This window comes from Engraulis encrasicolus, chromosome 15 (genome assembly GCF_034702125.1).
Source record: "Engraulis encrasicolus isolate BLACKSEA-1 chromosome 15, IST_EnEncr_1.0, whole genome shotgun sequence".
Taxonomy (NCBI): domain Eukaryota; kingdom Metazoa; phylum Chordata; class Actinopteri; order Clupeiformes; family Engraulidae; genus Engraulis; species Engraulis encrasicolus.
In genome coordinates, this window is record NC_085871.1 from 9,374,171 (window position 1) to 9,390,557 (window position 16,387).

The 16,387-nt window shown below is 43.4% G+C and overlaps 2 protein-coding genes across 2 annotated transcripts in view; one reads left to right on the plus strand and one right to left on the minus strand.

Annotated features, from left to right (window-relative positions):
* Positions 1-830: 830 nt before the first annotated feature.
* mapk11 (mitogen-activated protein kinase 11) overlaps positions 831-16,387 on the minus strand; it is a 27,476-nt gene continuing 11,919 nt past the window's right edge. Inside the window, exons 6-12 of the mRNA XM_063216991.1 lie at positions 15,641-15,688; positions 15,181-15,295; positions 14,459-14,530; positions 6,645-6,724; positions 6,152-6,230; positions 3,291-3,464; positions 831-2,698 (exon numbers count right to left, since the gene is read on the minus strand). Coding sequence (XP_063073061.1) covers positions 2,625-2,698; positions 3,291-3,464; positions 6,152-6,230; positions 6,645-6,724; positions 14,459-14,530; positions 15,181-15,295; positions 15,641-15,688 — 642 coding nt within the window. The 3' untranslated portion in view covers positions 831-2,624. The remainder of the gene's footprint in view (positions 2,699-3,290; positions 3,465-6,151; positions 6,231-6,644; positions 6,725-14,458; positions 14,531-15,180; positions 15,296-15,640; positions 15,689-16,387) is intronic.
* On the plus strand, positions 10,815-13,555 carry LOC134463748 (serine/arginine repetitive matrix protein 1-like). Its single transcript, XM_063216990.1, has 3 exons — positions 10,815-11,184; positions 11,272-11,325; positions 11,442-13,555. The coding sequence occupies exons 1-3, from the start codon at positions 11,127-11,129 to the stop codon at positions 13,388-13,390; spliced, it is 2,061 nt and encodes a 686-aa protein (XP_063073060.1). The 5' UTR covers positions 10,815-11,126; the 3' UTR covers positions 13,391-13,555.

Sequence of the window (16,387 nt, forward strand, 5' to 3'; positions counted from 1 at the left end):
CACACACACACACACACACACACACAGACACACACACACACACACACACACACACACACACACACACACACACACACACACACACACACACACACACGCACACCAAGAGTAAATGCAATGTTTGGTACATTAGAGGAAGTTCCTCTTTCCCTTTAGCATGCATATGTAGTATGTCGCTACACAGAGCGGAGCGTGGCCTGATTTGACAGCATGTGTACAGAGCAGAGCAGTGCATAGCCAAACGATGAAGACTCAAAGGGTGCTTTCCATTATCCTGACTCTCACCCTCCATTGTGCTTGGGGCCTCGTGATGACGTCACAAGAGCTCATTGACGACAGAAGTTCATAATTCAATGGCTATTTCTCAAAGTCCTGTGTGCATCCTTCCAAGTGTATCAGCCTTCGTAATCACGCCCAGTGATTGGATATTCTGCAGAGTTCACCAAGGACTATCCAATCACTGGGCATGACTAATTAGGCTGACACACTTCCAAGGCTCATACACTTGACATTGAGAAATAGCCAATATCACGCAAAAAGCGCAGTTCAAAGGTCACTTTCTCATTTGCAATCGGGAAGTTGAATGAGAACAGACTCCCGGAAGTGGTTGTGGATAGGCTGGTTACGCGGAAACTTTTTTTTTTCTCCACGGAGGCGGCGCGTCTCAGCGAAGCGCGCGGCCACAAGTACTGGTTGAGGGTGGGAGTAAAGATAATGGAATGTACTCACTGCCTCGCAGGGTTGCCAGATGTGACTGATGATTTCCAGCCCCAATAAATGCTAAAAAAACAACAACAAAAAACACCTGGAAACACGATTCCACACCAATTAGAACTTAAGTCTGTTGAGTTCACTGACGATAAATCTACAGAAAAACAAATCCAATGCAGTTATTTTGCCCGCATATGGTCATCCTAAATCCTACATCTGAAACCGACCAATCTGGCAACCCTGGGGCATAGCAGTGCACAATGGAGCCTGTGCTGACTGCGCAGGTGCAGAGTTGTGCGTAGCTAGGTGATGATATGAGGGCTGGGTGCATTAGGACGTACAGCAGACTGGCAGAGACCTCCTGGGTTGTCTCCAGGGAGAGTACTTGGAAATACCTCAGTCCACCTTAAACACGTCTCTTGGACAGTCCACCATAAATGCTTCCCTTGAACACCTGTTCTCGGTTCTTCCAGATCGTCAATAGGTGCTCCACCTCGTGTTGTAATAACGTCCCTGTTTTAGAGGTGGTTCCCCTGTGTGGCCCCATGGTAGGACATCATCCAAGACATTGAAGGAGGTTTTGTTCAAAAAGATCCTACCTGTCTGAGGGGAGCACTGAGACCAGCGCATAGACAGGACACCAAAGCTATTGAAGTGGCTTTCGTTCAAAAAGCTCCTCTCTTGTCTGATAAACGGAGACGGTAGGTCAGACTGACATCAAGGGCATCAGGTCATGGTTCTTGGATCTTCTGTCCCCAGAAGCCATAGATTTCTCCTCCATCCCAGAGCCTCTAACCAGGGCAGGACTCGTACTGTGTTCCTCTACCTGGGTTGAGACCCCTCTGGAAGATCATACAATATCGGCTACTCAAGACCGTGTCGTCCCCAGCTGATGCTGTATAGACAGCCAATGGAACACAGCAGACATAAACATGTGACGACAAGTCACATGACGTGGACTCTTTCTACAGATACACATGATTGGGTGGGGCAGATACTCTGCGTCACCTCTTCAATCCTACGACAGTATAAAACGCACGCACACGCACACGCACACGCACACACACACACACAAAGTGCATCAGAAACCTGCATTCAAATACATATGTGCTTCAGAAACACATGGAGACACACATGCACACACACACACACACCCACACACACAAACAAAGATGTACTGTACGTGCATATAAGAACATGCTCCCTGATTAAGTTCGACAGGTACTGTATATCCCCAATAACAAAGACAACTTAGAATCACCTGACCTTCTAACACTGTAATTAAAAAGGGCAGTGGTACTGAAGAAACACCCACACCCACACAGACACGCATACAGTACTACACGGACGCACCCACAAGCACACATTTGTACAGACATCATACAATACACACGAATCTCTAGATCAGAGAAGTGGGGCAGTAGTAGTAGTAACACTTCAACCAGCATACAACTGTACGTAATATTTCTTTTTGTGATTGGTGGCTTGGGGTTTTGTAGGCGGAGTTTGTTCTTGATTGACGGTTGGGGCATCTCCGGAGTTTTATGATGCATGCGTTGTCTCTCTTTAGAAGGTTGTAGTTGGGATTGTCCTTGATTGGTCGAGGTACTCCCAGTCTTCTCTGATTGGTTGATGGCGTGTTGTAGCTAGACTCCTCTTGGTGTCTCTTCCTTTTCTTTAGTTTGACAGTTTGACAATGGTCACATTGAAGTCTGCACAGCGCGCATGCACAATTTGCCATTCCGATGCATCCTAGTTAGAATTTTCTAATCAGAATACATCGTAATTTCGCATTGCAAATTTGCGCTGCGCAGACTGCGCAAAAAATGCGCCGTCACAAACGCGGCCGATGAGGCCAATACTCTCTCACTCCTTATTTTTTGATAGGCTGAGAGGGCACTGAAGGGCGGGTCTTACTGTTCAGCTTCCAAGCCATCTGGTTTGCTGGCAGGGGTTTTGAAGCCACACACCTCCTCAAACACCAGCTCTGTATAGGGCAACATAGAGCGCACACACACACACACACACACACACACACACACACACACACACACACACACACACACACAAACACACACACACACACACACACGTTTGTATTTGCATCGTTGCGAGGACCTTTCATTAACTCCCATTATAACAAAACAAGTGATTTGCTAAAATGGTGCCCTGACAAAAACAAACACTAACCCTAACCTTTCAGAGAGTGTTAAAGTTAAATGTTTTTGCACTTTTAGTTTTTTTGCCAACAATAAAACAACTGTGAATTTTTTTTTAAATGGCTGTGAGGACTGACCAAAATGTCCTCACAAATACAAATGCCCGCACAGCAAATGTGAAATATCAATTTGTAGTCCTCACAAAAGTGGTTTTACTGGTTTTACACACACACACACACACACACACACACACACACACACACACACACACACACACACACACACACACACACACACACACACACACAAACACAAACAGAGACAGAGAGAGAGAGAGAGAGAGAGAGAGAGAGAGAGAGAGAGAGAGAGAGAGAGAGAGAGAGAGAGTGTGAGCACACATAACCTCACACACACACACACCTTTCCATTCCTCCAGCGTGCGGTCCTTGCTCTCGGTTGTCTGGTCGTAGGGCGGTGCGGTGGGCTCGTCGTCAGGGTCGTGGTACTGGGAGAAGTAGGGATGGGCCAGGGCCTCCACCGCCGTCACACGCCCATCACAGTCCAGAACCAGCATGCGCTTCAGCAGGTCCACCGCTGAGGAGAGAGGAAGGGAGATCAGCTTAGAAGGACACTGAGCGGGGGGGCTCGGAAGCATCCAGACTCTCCAAAGGGGGGAATGATGGGAAAAGTTTGAGAAACACTGAGCTAAGGAGTGGAGGAGTATGTATGGAGGATAAGGTAATAATAGAAGATATTGTATTAGTATGTAGAGAATTCCACTGCTGGAGAGGGAGAGAGCGACGGAGGATACGATTTTAACAGAGGAATATAGGGAAATAAAGCGCCAATCACATTCCAGAACCATCATACACTTCAGCAGGTCAGCTGGGGAGAGAAGGATGGAGGATAGGGTTATAATATTGGGGAATACAGGGGCCCATGCAGAGTGTGACCTCCCTCCAGAAGCCTCATACAGTATCAGTAGCGCTGAGCTATCGGACTGGTCCTTTAGCTCAACGGTATCGTGCTGTGACACCCATACTGGAACTGATGCGTTGACTAGGAGGTGGCGGATTCCAGCCCTGAGTGTGGGGACTACGCAGGGACACGTCAGTTACACCCCTCACAGTCCGGAACCAGCATACGCTTTAGCAGGCCCATGAGGACCTAATACGAAGACATTCTCGAAAGAAATCAAATTTACCAGCAGCTTACATCATACTATATGTAAAACAATATCACAAATTTGCACATCTCTACAGACAATTAGATCTTTAGAAGTGAAGTGCAAAACTGGACCGAGAGTGGAAGGGAACACAGACAGCAGGAGGGCGTGAAAAAACAGAAGGGAATGGGGAATAATAAAAATAATAATAATAATAATAATAATAATAATAATAACTTTATATGTACTGTATAGCACAATGTCATACAGGACATGCAGCTCAATGTGCTTAACTGTTAGATTAACAACAATGTTAAGCAATAATCAATCAATCAATCAAGTTTATTAGGACCATGTGCGATTTAAACATAAATGTTTCCATTCCATGCATCACACCAGATTTAGCCTTGGGCTAGTTTTCATCTGTAGTCCTTGAGATTAAAAAATAAATAGTATACAATAGAATAATAAAGTAAAGCAGCAGTCAAAAACAAAATGCAGATAAAACAATAAACAAATCACTCATGTCCCCTGTACCCCCCACCCCCATCCACACAACCACCCGCTCCCATACAAACAAAATATAAAAATATTTTAAAAATAAAAAATAAAAATATTTCCCATAAGATATTGGTATCATTTTGTGTCAATGGTTACAGGTTTGGGTCTCTTTAAGAGCATATTTAAGTTGTCATTTAAAGTTCTTGAAAGAGCCACAGCTCTTCAGGTTACCTGGAAGAGCATTCCATTTTAATGTGGCCTTGTAAGAAAAAGAGGACTGCCCGAATGCTGTGTGGTAAGATGGTATACAACAATCATTGACTGATGCAATTCTAGAGGATCTTATGGATCTAGCAGGGCGATGACATATAAACTGCAAAAGAAAAGGTGGGGCAAGACCATGTAAAATCTTGTATACTAAACAGAGGCTTGAAAACTCTCTAAAAATTTTCAAAACGTAATAAATTATGTTTCTCCAAAATATTGCAGTGGTGGTAGTGAAGTGTTTTTTTGTCAAGAATTTTGAGATTTTTAAAGCTTGTTTAGATTGTGATACTAATGGACTTATGGTAGATTCATTGGCCTGCCCCCAACAGGTGATTCAATATGAGATATGAGAAAAGATGTGATCATGCATGAATGTTTTGGTACATCCATGGGAAGTGAGGATCTGATATGTCTAAAAGTTGCCATGTTATATTTAAGTGTTTTAGTCATTTTTTCAATATGTTTTTTAAAGTTGAGATTTGAGTCCAGTGTAACGTAGAGATTTATGTGACTATATCAATAGATTCATTTTTAATTTTAATGTTTGCTATTGGAGTCTGCCCCTTGTTTTTATAGAAGAACATGTCTAATGAAATGAAGTAGAAGAAAAGAAAAAAAATTATAATAAAATAGTTAAGAGAAATACAAGCAGAAATAAATAAAATACCAAATTGGCATAAAATCCACAAGAATCATTAGGTTTAGGCCCAGGATCAAGTGGCATAGAGTCACAAGGAACAGGGCACCCAGATGTGGCCCCTGGTGACAACAGGGGTGAGGAAAAACTATCTTTTCACTTGATTTATGATTTTCTTGTGGGGATACTATGTAGAGATGGGGATACTATGTAGAGAGGGGGAAGAGATGGAGGGATACGGAGAGAGATGGAAAGATGAAGCTAGAGAAGAGACGTGTAGTGATGGATGGTGGAGAAAGAAAGCAGGGCAGAGGTATTGATGAAAAGAGAGAAACAGAGTGTGTAATTAGAGGAAAAGGAATGAGGTATTGATGAAAAAGAAATGGAAGAAACAGAAACGGCAGAAAGTAACAGGGAGATGGGATTAGAGAGGATTGAGATAGAGAGAAAGAGAGAAAGAAAAGAGAGAGAGGAGGGAAAAAGAATGAGGGGGCTGTTGGACTCTAGTGAAGGTACGACTACTGTGTCCAACTATTGGTCCAAATCTGTCTCTATTACCTGCCTGTCTGCCTGTGCTGCGCTAGAAGCTATCTGTAATATGATTAGCTCATTTATTCCTATCTTGTCTGTAATTGGGTCTTTTGGCATGTCTGTGTTGCCTATGATTCGTTCATTTATGTCTCTCGTTTGTGATTGGGTGATAGTGCTTACCCAAGGGGTTGGCCCCTCTGAAGATCTTCTCCAAGTCCTGCTGAGGCATAAAGGGAAGCGACTGGATGTACTTCTGGGCCTGAGGAGGACAAGAGGAAGAAGAGAGTTTTACACACATGTAGTACACACATACAGTACACACACACGCACACGCACACGCACACGCACACGCACACACACACACACACACACACACACACACACACACACACACACACACACACACACACACACACACAGCTCTCCTTACAGTACACGCTGGACATCTTCTTGAGTACTTCAGGGCTCGGTCTGCCCACACACACACACACACACGCACACGCACACGCACACGCGCACGCGCACGCGCACACGCACACGCACACGCACACGCACACGCACACACACACACACACACACACGCACACGCACGCGCACACGCACACGCACACGCACACGCACACGCACACACGCACACACACACAAACACACACAGTGCTGAAGGTCTCCTTACATGTTCGGAGGACATCTTCTTGAGCAGTTCAGGGCTAGGAGTGCCCACCACCTCCATGATCCTCTTCAGCTGGTCGATATCTAAACACCACTCAGGGTCAAAGGTCAAACACTGTGCTTTTGTGCTCAACTCCAGGTAAAGGAGTCTCTGGTCTCAGCTCATTTCTTGTTCCTGCGTCTGTGTATTCTGTAGCCCCTTAACGCACGCTGTTCCAACACTGGAGAGCTGTTACAGTCACTGAAAAAACGTTATTGCCATAGCACTACACCACTATATAAATGGCCCTTGAGACATAGGTTCTCCAAATCCCACCCTTAAACCCCCCTACCACACTCCATGGGTGAGCTCCAGGGACTGAAAACAACACCCTGTAAATAATAACTGTAAGTCTTAGTGGTGTGCATTGGCACTGCCCTCACGATTTGATCCGATTACGATTTGGGTGGTAGCGATTCTATTTGATTCGATTCGATTCAATTCTAAAATGCATTGCAATGCATCACATTTCTACAGAAAGCAAAGCAAATGTTTCATCAGTCATGATGAGGCAATACAAGTAGTCAGATACTGAGCAACATTTTATTGGCTGTTTTCTGTATCAGTCTTGCAGTTTTCAATACTTTCAACAAAGTCTTTGAAGTGCTTTTCTTTAATTTAACATTCATTTGCTCCTGAAATATCCACGGAAGTAATTGAAACTTAAAAAAATTGCCGCATCGACTATGGAACTTGCCGCATTGAATTGAATTGTCCATGCCCCACATGGCATTGCATTGCATTGCCGAATCGATTATTGTTGACACCACTAGTAAGTCACTTTGGATAAAAGTGTCAGCTAAGTGTAATGTAATGTAATGCAATGCATACTATGCAAACTAATCCTGTGTACATGGCTTCACAACAAACAAGTTGTGGTCACGACTAGACTCACTGCATGTGGAAAAGCACATTTGCATTGTCAACTACCCATCTTTGGATCTCCTGTTGCCATAACTACAATATTATGCACACATATCTTTCAATGTATGGGTTCATTTTTTGTTTATGCAGCAGCGATTATGCAAACATATTCACAGCAAGCTGTCACTGGTGCAGGAGGTCATCGGCAAGGAAAAGTTTTGGAACACCAATAGCTGTTAAAACTAAATATAAATATACTAAGTTATATTATATAATACTATATTATACTATATTATATTACATTACATTATATTATATTATATTATATTATATTATATTATATTATATTATATTATACAAGACTGAAATCATTGCTTTTGGTCTTGAAGATGGAAGACAGAATCTCTGTGCTTACTTGGAATCCAAATCACTTAAAACTATGTTTGCAAGTCAGAGCGGTGCTCGGTCCCTTTAGGAAGATGAAAAAAGTATTCTTGTGGGTGCTCTTTGGTTCAAGGTTCAATGTCAAAAAAGTTGCTTGAAAAGAGAAAAAACTTTTCTTCACCAAGGCACTCTAAAAAGTATAGTTAAAATGTCTTTATTATTATGACATGTCCATTAAGGACTTTTAAAATTGCCCACGCGTAGCGGCAGTTGAGCCTTCTTCAGGGCATAGTGATACTGACACAGTGAAGCCTTTTGTTAGACAAACATTCCACCTGTTGACTAGTTGATTGCCCACAATTAGTGCACCTCCCCCACCACAGACTTAAGTGTAGCTAAGACCCGCCCCCTCAAACAGGTACTTGAAAACAATTACAAAAAATAGCAGATCCAGTATATTAAACATTTCAAAAAGTAGATACTGGGTACAATAGCAGTGATAAAATACAAAAGAACACATTGTTACAAAAAAGGTCTGTAGTCCATTTCCTCATTAAGACCTGGATGCTCCATTGCCTTGAAGCTCCAGATCCAAAAGGTTTCTCTCTGTAGCAACCTTTTCAATCTGTCCCCACCCCGTACAGTTTTCTTGATCACTTCAATCCCCTGTACTTTTAAAGATGATGGGTCACTCTGATGAATTTCTCTATAATGTTTGGCCATTGGATAATCCTCATTGTTTGTCTTGATTGCATATTTGTGTTCTGAGAAACGTGCTTTTAATTTCCTCTTTGTTCTCCCCACATAAAAACATCCACAAGGACACAGCAAACGGTAAACAACATATTCAGAGTTGCAATTAATAAAATCATTTGTTTTGTATTCCTTTTTTGTTCTCAAATCTAAAAAGGTTTTGCTCTCACAGTGTTTACATGATCCACACTTGTAGGTCCCGTAGAGGTCTTTTTGTATCCATGTTTTCTCTTTCCTGTCTGGCAAGTAACTTTTAACCAGTTTGTCTTTTATAGAGGGGGCCCTTTTGAAAACAGTCATTGGTGGATCAGGGAAGACTTCCTTCAGAAGTGGGTCGCTATGGATTATTTGCCAATTTGACCTGATGATTTGTTTCATCTTCGGGGCACAGCTGTTGAATTGAGTGATGAAGCAAGGCCCTCTGTTTTTGTTGTTTTTCTTTTTTCTCTTTTTTAAGAGGTCAGATCGGTTTTGCGACTGGGCTTTTTGCATTGCACTGTCCACCAATGCTGGGGAGTAACCCCTTTCACAGAACCTTGTTTGCATGTCTTTGGCCTGGGTCTGAAAGTCTGAATCACTGCTGCATATCCGTTTAAGGCGTTGAAATTGTCCGACAGGAATGTTGTTTTTGAGTGAGTTGGCATGGAAGCTGTCAGATCTGAGTAAGGTGTTCCTATCTGTGCTTTTCCTATAGATAGTGGTTTGTAAAGATCCACTATCATCAATGGAAATTGATAGGTCCAAAAAATGTATAGACGTCATTGAGTATTCAATTGAGAGTTTGATGTTCTCATTGGTTGAATTTAAATACTTATGAAAGTCCAACAGCTCACTCTCACTTCCTGACCATATTAAATAAATATCATCAATGAAGCGACAATAGAACATGACCTTGTCCAAAAACACATTATTTTGTTGGTTGTATACAAATGTGTCTTCCCAGTAGCCCAAAAAAAGGTTTGCATAATTAGGTGCAAAACATGCACCCATTGCTGTGCCTTTCCGCTGCCTGTAGAAAGAGTTCTGAAAAATGAATACATTGTTGTGCACTTAAAACTATGTCTTGTGCCAAAAACCTTGGTGTGATGTTGTAATCTCAGTTTAAATGCTCACATCAAAAACATAACTAAATCTGCTTTTTGACACCTTAGGAGCATTGCTAAAATTAAGTTAAGTTAATCCAAGCTTTTATTACCTGTAGAGTTGACTATTGCAATACATGTTGTTTATACATAAACATGGTTTGGGAGGAAACCTGCGAGTGATTGACAGCTGTCATCATTACTTGCTCCCGCCTTTGCTGACATTTAAACCCCTCCTTTCCCTTCCACCTGTGATGCGTGAAGGCTTCCGGATTGTCCCACCACCTCCCCCTACTCCTCCTATTTCACTAGTTCTAGAGTATCCAGCTACATCCCTCCATACACATGGGGGTGGAAGCGGATGATCATCCCGCATGATCTCCGCTTTAACATTCTAGGACCGAGGCCAGCCAGCATGCCACTCACGCATATTGTACACCAAGCACTCAAGGGTAAACTAGTGAACCTACTTATAGGTCTCCCCCAAATGTCACCCAGGCAGGTGCAACTAACCCAGTAAGAATTCTGACTAAAACAAGGAAAAGAGACCACATCACTCCGATACTTAGGTCATTACACTGGCTTCCAGTGAGATTTAGAATTTAGTTTAAAACTCTTCTGATAGTTTAATAGTCACTGAATGACTTAGGCCCTAATTACAGTATAGTGTAAATACTGTATGCTTGAGCAATATCACCCTAATAGATGTCATATAGGTCTTCAAAATCTCCTCTACTGGTTGTGCCTGGGGTCAGGCCTAAACAGGGTGAAATGACATTTAGTCATTATGCTGCAAAATGCTGGAACCAACTCCCTGTCCAAATTAGAACTGCCCCAACAGTATCTTGTTTTAAAAGGAAGTTAAAACAGCTTTATTCTCATCTGCCTTTGGTGATGGTAAGTTAATTACACACTATCTATAACACAATATATATATATATTTTATATTTTCTCTATTCTTAAGCATATTGAATGACATTTATGTATGATAATATGCTATAATATTTTTGATTGATTGACTGATGATTGATTTTTTTAAGTTTTGCGGTCATACAAGCATTAAATCCAGTTGCCTGCACTAAAATTCTATATTCACCTAGAATAAAATATGATGATCCACATTAACATTGTGTAAACTGTTTTAAGGCTTCTTGTTATTCTTCAAAATGGCATAGAATGTTGTCAGTCTGCAACTATGGCAACAGATGAGAAGTTGCAACCAGTCCTATTTTGACATCATCAAAATTCTACTTCGCCGAACTAGAATGTTGCCGTTTGAAGATTCTATTTCATTCAGAAAGCAGTGTTTGACACACATTTTCTTACTGAGACAACTACTGCGATTTCTGAGCTGAGATAACCCATGAATTTTGGAAATAATTCCTTCAATTATAACCAGGAGGCCTTCCCCCAACATCAAGGTAATTTTTGATACTAAATTCATTCTGTTTTGTGGAAAATAAAATGTGTAAATTATTCAGTAAATTAATCAGTTTCTTACTTGTTAGGTGTACAGCAAATCTTCACCAACCAGGCAGAGGACACTTCTTTTCATGGCTTTGGTAAATACTGTTGGCTATTTTGAACGCACACAATATCTACATTACATGATCATAATTCAGAATGCTATGCTCAACAAAATTGTGAATTCTTACATCTGCCATTTGTCTCATAACAGCCCCTACCACTGGCTCTGGAGTCATCACCCAGCCAGGATTTTGGCCTGAGCACCATGGATATCAGCCCCAGCAACACTCTGGGCTACTGGGCAGCGCCACTGCTCAGCCACAATTCCTGCCTGTGTCCGAGATCCAGGTCCTCCATCCCGCCCCCCTTCTGGGACACCATGGGGGAGTAACCATCCAGGGTAGAGCTGTACCCTTTGATCGCCAGCTACAAGGCTCCATGGTGTTTGTGGATGCTCTGGGTCACCAGCATGGCACGTCTGTGGTCTCTCACCCACAACTGCAAGCACCCCTTGTGACTATGGGTAGTAACGGCCTACAGTACAGTGCCTCTATGGCCTTCACAGCTCCACAAATGCGACCTCCCGTCATGTATGGGGTTGCCAATGGACAGCAGCTTGGAGCCTCTGGGCCTTTCCTCACCCCACAACCTCGGGCACCTGTCATGCTCATTGATGGCCCAGCCCTACTGCACGGTGCACCTGTGCCAGTGTATTCAGCAGGCCTGCAGCATGGCAATGCTGTTGCTTTGAATTCTCAAGTGCCACCTTTTGTAGCAGTAAATTCCACGCACCTTCAGCCTGTGGCTTACATGCTCCAAGGGTCAAGCGCCCCAATGCAGGTTCCTTGCAATCCACAGTTGCCGGCGATTGAACAGCTGTCTGCTGGACCTAGCAGCGCCAACCCGACCAGGCCTGCACCGGTGGTGAAGCATCCATCCCAGCAGTGCCAGCAGGACCCTAAGGCTTTTTCCTCCAGTATGCCTGGATCTGCATGGTGCACTCAAAGCTGTGGCACTATGGCTTCCTCAAGGCCAGTGGCAACTAAAACCGCTGTAGCTGACAAGCCCAAGAAGACCTGGGATGAAGACCTGCGAGCCATGCTTGGGTGCCCTGTGCCCAGTAGCACTATTTGCTCACAGGAGAGCCTGGTGACTGAGAAAAAATCAAAGAAAAGACGGGCAGAAGGTGCCAAGCAGAAGGACAAGGGTCCCTCCACCAACAACCAAGCACCAAATACAGCCCTCACCAAGATCACCAAAGACCAGGCACCTAAAAAGGCCAGGACTGAGATCAACAAATATAAAGAAGCTAAGACAGCCCCCACCGTCCTGCCCAAGGAGTCCAAGGAGGCTGGGAAGAACAAAGACAATAAGAGAAAGCATAAATCTGACGCAGGTGAGAATACAAGGAAGAAGAAATGCTGTAAGAGAGCAACCAGTCCCAAAGAGAAAACCACCAAGTCAACCAGCAGGGATGAAGAGGACAAACCAGTCTTCCACAAGCTCGGTAACAAGGTTGAGAGACCAACCCACAGCCGCCCACAGCAGAGCCGCCCACAGCCAAGCCGCCCACAGCCGAGCGGCCTTCAAGAGAGACGCCCAGAGCAGAGCCGCCCACAGCAGAGCCGCCCACAGCAGAGTGGCCCACAGCCAAGCCGCCCACAGCCAAGCCGCCCACAGAGTGGCCCCCCAGAGTCTCCAGAGTACAAACCCCGTCCAAAACACTACAGGAGCATTGATGAGGTGCCACACTACTACAAGAATCATTCTGAGGGCAGCGTGGGCCGCTACGGAGATGGAGAGACCATCATCTACCGGAAGCCAGAAAAAGGGTCCAAGGGCTTGTTCCCCATTCCACTTGTCAACCTGCCCCCGCTACCCCCTGGTGCACCCCGGCGCTTCCACTGCCGTGAGTACTCCATCCCCGTCCCCACAGAGCGCCGCGAGCAGATAGAGGCCATGAAACGCAAGGCCCAGGCCAAGCGGGAAGAGGATGCCAAGATCACAGGCACTGGAATGAACTGCAACGTTCTCGCTGAGCGCCAGCACCTGCCGTACGTGTGGCCATGCGAAGATGGTGGGAGACTGGACTGGGTGATGTGGAGAAGATTGAGGAGTGCAGGTATGGAGCCAGGGATGAACAGGACCATAAACCTTTAGTCTACAGTCTTGCCCCGGTTATATCAGATGATCCTTTTACATTTGGCCCAGAGGAACTGTTTTATTCAACCGATGATTAATACTATGTTGGGCTGATATTTAATTGTTTAATTTGAATGAAAATAAATTATTATTATCATTATTATTATTGTTATTAAATAAACATACTCATTATTCATTATTTCTGTTGTGAACTTGCTTTTATTGTTTGAGCTCAGGATATCAAGTGAGCTATAATATTAATCATGGGACTTCTGTTATGCTTTGATACAGTATGCACAAACTGTAGATATAAAACCACATGTGACAAAATGTGCTTGACAAAATTAAGTTGAGCTAAACATCTGGGGTACATTTAGTTGAAATAGACATAACTCACGATCATTGTAGGAGGAAGTGTTAAGAGGTGAATACGGATTTCTCCTGTCTCACAGGGAATTGAGAGAGTGTTGCACGACCATTCAAAAGTATGACTGGGTGTCTAGCAATGGAAAGCCTAATGCAAATGGGTGGATAATCCCTTTAAAGCAACACTTCACAACACAGAAAATTGAGAGTAAGTGACAACGTCCAGGTGAAATTTCACAATAACTAAAATGTTCTATGAACATACAGTACTATTGTGCCTTCTGTCGAGTGACACTTTGTACCCTGCTCTAATAAAAAAAAACTCCTTGTGCTTGACCTTTGTGTCTTGTTTAGTGTGCGAACCTGCTCAAACCTTATACCTTACTTCTTTTGGGTCCACGCACCTAGTTATTTTTCGTAACATCGCAACCATACCCTTACCTAGTGACACTTTGTTACCAGGAATATGAGCTGGCCACAAAGTTAATTAAAGCACACATGATGACAGTGGAAAGCTATTTAAGATCAATTACTTCTACATTATGTCCATTAAGTCTTAACATAGGGCCTTGACATACTGTAGTCCTTACTAAGTCCATCTCTTGCTGTGCCACCTGGGTTGGAATGCTGCTGTGGTCATGTGACCGTGAGACAGAACACTGAGGGGAATGAGAGCATGGCCGAGACAGACAGCCGGTTGCCCATGGCAACAAAGGATACAGTCGTTGCCAGGAAACAGGACCTTCCCCTTCAGCAGCTCCCCCATGATGCAGCCCACCGACCAGATATCCACTACATACACACAGACACGCACACACACACACACGCACATACACACACACACATAGGAATAAACACACAATTATTTAAGGCCGGTGGTTGGACCCCTCTGTACACACACACACACACACACACACACACACACACACACACACACACACACACACACACACACACACACACACACACACACACACACACACACACACACACACACACACACACACACACACACACACACGCACAGAGCTTAGGATGGAGCTAGACAGAATGTCATAAATGGACAAAACACATAAGGCTGGTGGTTGGACCACTCTGTACCACTCTCTCTCTCTCTCTCTCACACACACACACACACACACACCCACACACACACACACGCACACACACACACACACACACACACACACACACACACACACACACACACACACACACACACACACACACACACACACACACACACACACACACACACACACACACACACACAGGCAGACAAAGAGAGAGAGAGAGAGAGAGACACACACACACACACACACACACACACACACACACACACACACACACACACACACACACACACACACACACACACACACACACACACACACACACACACACACACACACACACACACACACACACAGTGTATATGTTACCTGTTTGGTTATAGTGCATCCAGTTGAGCATGATCTCTGGTGCTCTGTACCAGCGCGTCGCCACATAACCTGTCATCTCGTCATCCGTCTGCCTGGCCAATCCAAAGTCCAGGATCTACGAGAGGAGGCGGGGTGTAATAGTAATCGTTCCTAGTTTAAAAGTGATCCTTAAACTCCCTTGTATCACATAATGAAACATACAGTACTTTTTTTCAAGGTCAAAGTTGGAGATGTCCCATTCATTTGTCCATATGTGCCCACTAGTCCACACTAGAGTTTTAATAAACTATCTAGATATACAGAAAACAGAAAACTATACATATACATGTTACAGAATACAATAGTGTACATATTACAGAAAATCTGGAATGATTATTATTGCAATTTGTATCATGTCCAATGCTAGATTGACTGGACTGAAGCATTTTGACTGGTCAAAGGAGTAGTCAGTCAGTCTTACCCTCAGCTCGCAGTCTTCATTCACGGCTACATTACTGGGCTTCAGATCCTGAGGAAGTGAAACAGACATGAAGACATGAAGACATGACGTGTGTGCGTGTGCGCGTGTGTGCATATTGTACAGTATTGCTATTACATCTAATTGAAATACATTTTGAAATACAAAATACTATTTTGTATTTTTATTTCATATAAGTGAATTACATGTATTTGTATTTTGTATCAAAATACTTTCCTCCAGTATTTTGTGTATTTCACAAAACTACAAAATACAAATACTTTGTTCTAAAGAATGTTATTACACAATATGAACACAAGATGGTGCTGTAGGTTAAAAAGTATATGAATGCCCCTAGCTGAATTGGAGGCACATGCTTGGATTTCTTAAGCCTTGACTGCACAGGAAGTTCAATTTGGTTCAAGGTGAGTGGCTAATCATTTAATTAATTCCTCAATGACGTGTTAATGTTTTCCCCATGTCATTCAAACTTGCTTTCAGTTTGCCATTCAGGGCCTTTTTGTGTAGAATTGAGATATTACCTGTGCATATTGTTTTAAAACTAGCTGTAGCCAAAGTGCATTCCAATATGTAACCTTGCTTCCTATCTCACAAAAGCTCAATTGTAAAGTCTTTTTCTCATTTGCAATTGGGATGGTGAATGAAAAACAGTCCCCTAAAAGTTGTTGTGGCTAGGCTGACAGCTGGGAAACTTAATTGTTTTCTCCACGGAGGATGGGCCAGGAGGCG

Excerpts from the sequence above, each read along its gene's own strand:
- LOC134463748 (XM_063216990.1), top strand. The coding sequence starts at position 11,127 with ATGAATTTTGGAAATAATTCCTTCAATTATAACCAGGAGGCCTTCCCC. Across the intron at positions 11,185-11,271 it reads GGCCTTCCCCCAACATCAAG|GTGTACAGCAAATCTTCACC; the intron begins GTAATTTTTGAT and ends CTTACTTGTTAG. Across the intron at positions 11,326-11,441 it reads CACTTCTTTTCATGGCTTTG|CCCCTACCACTGGCTCTGGA; the intron begins GTAAATACTGTT and ends GTCTCATAACAG.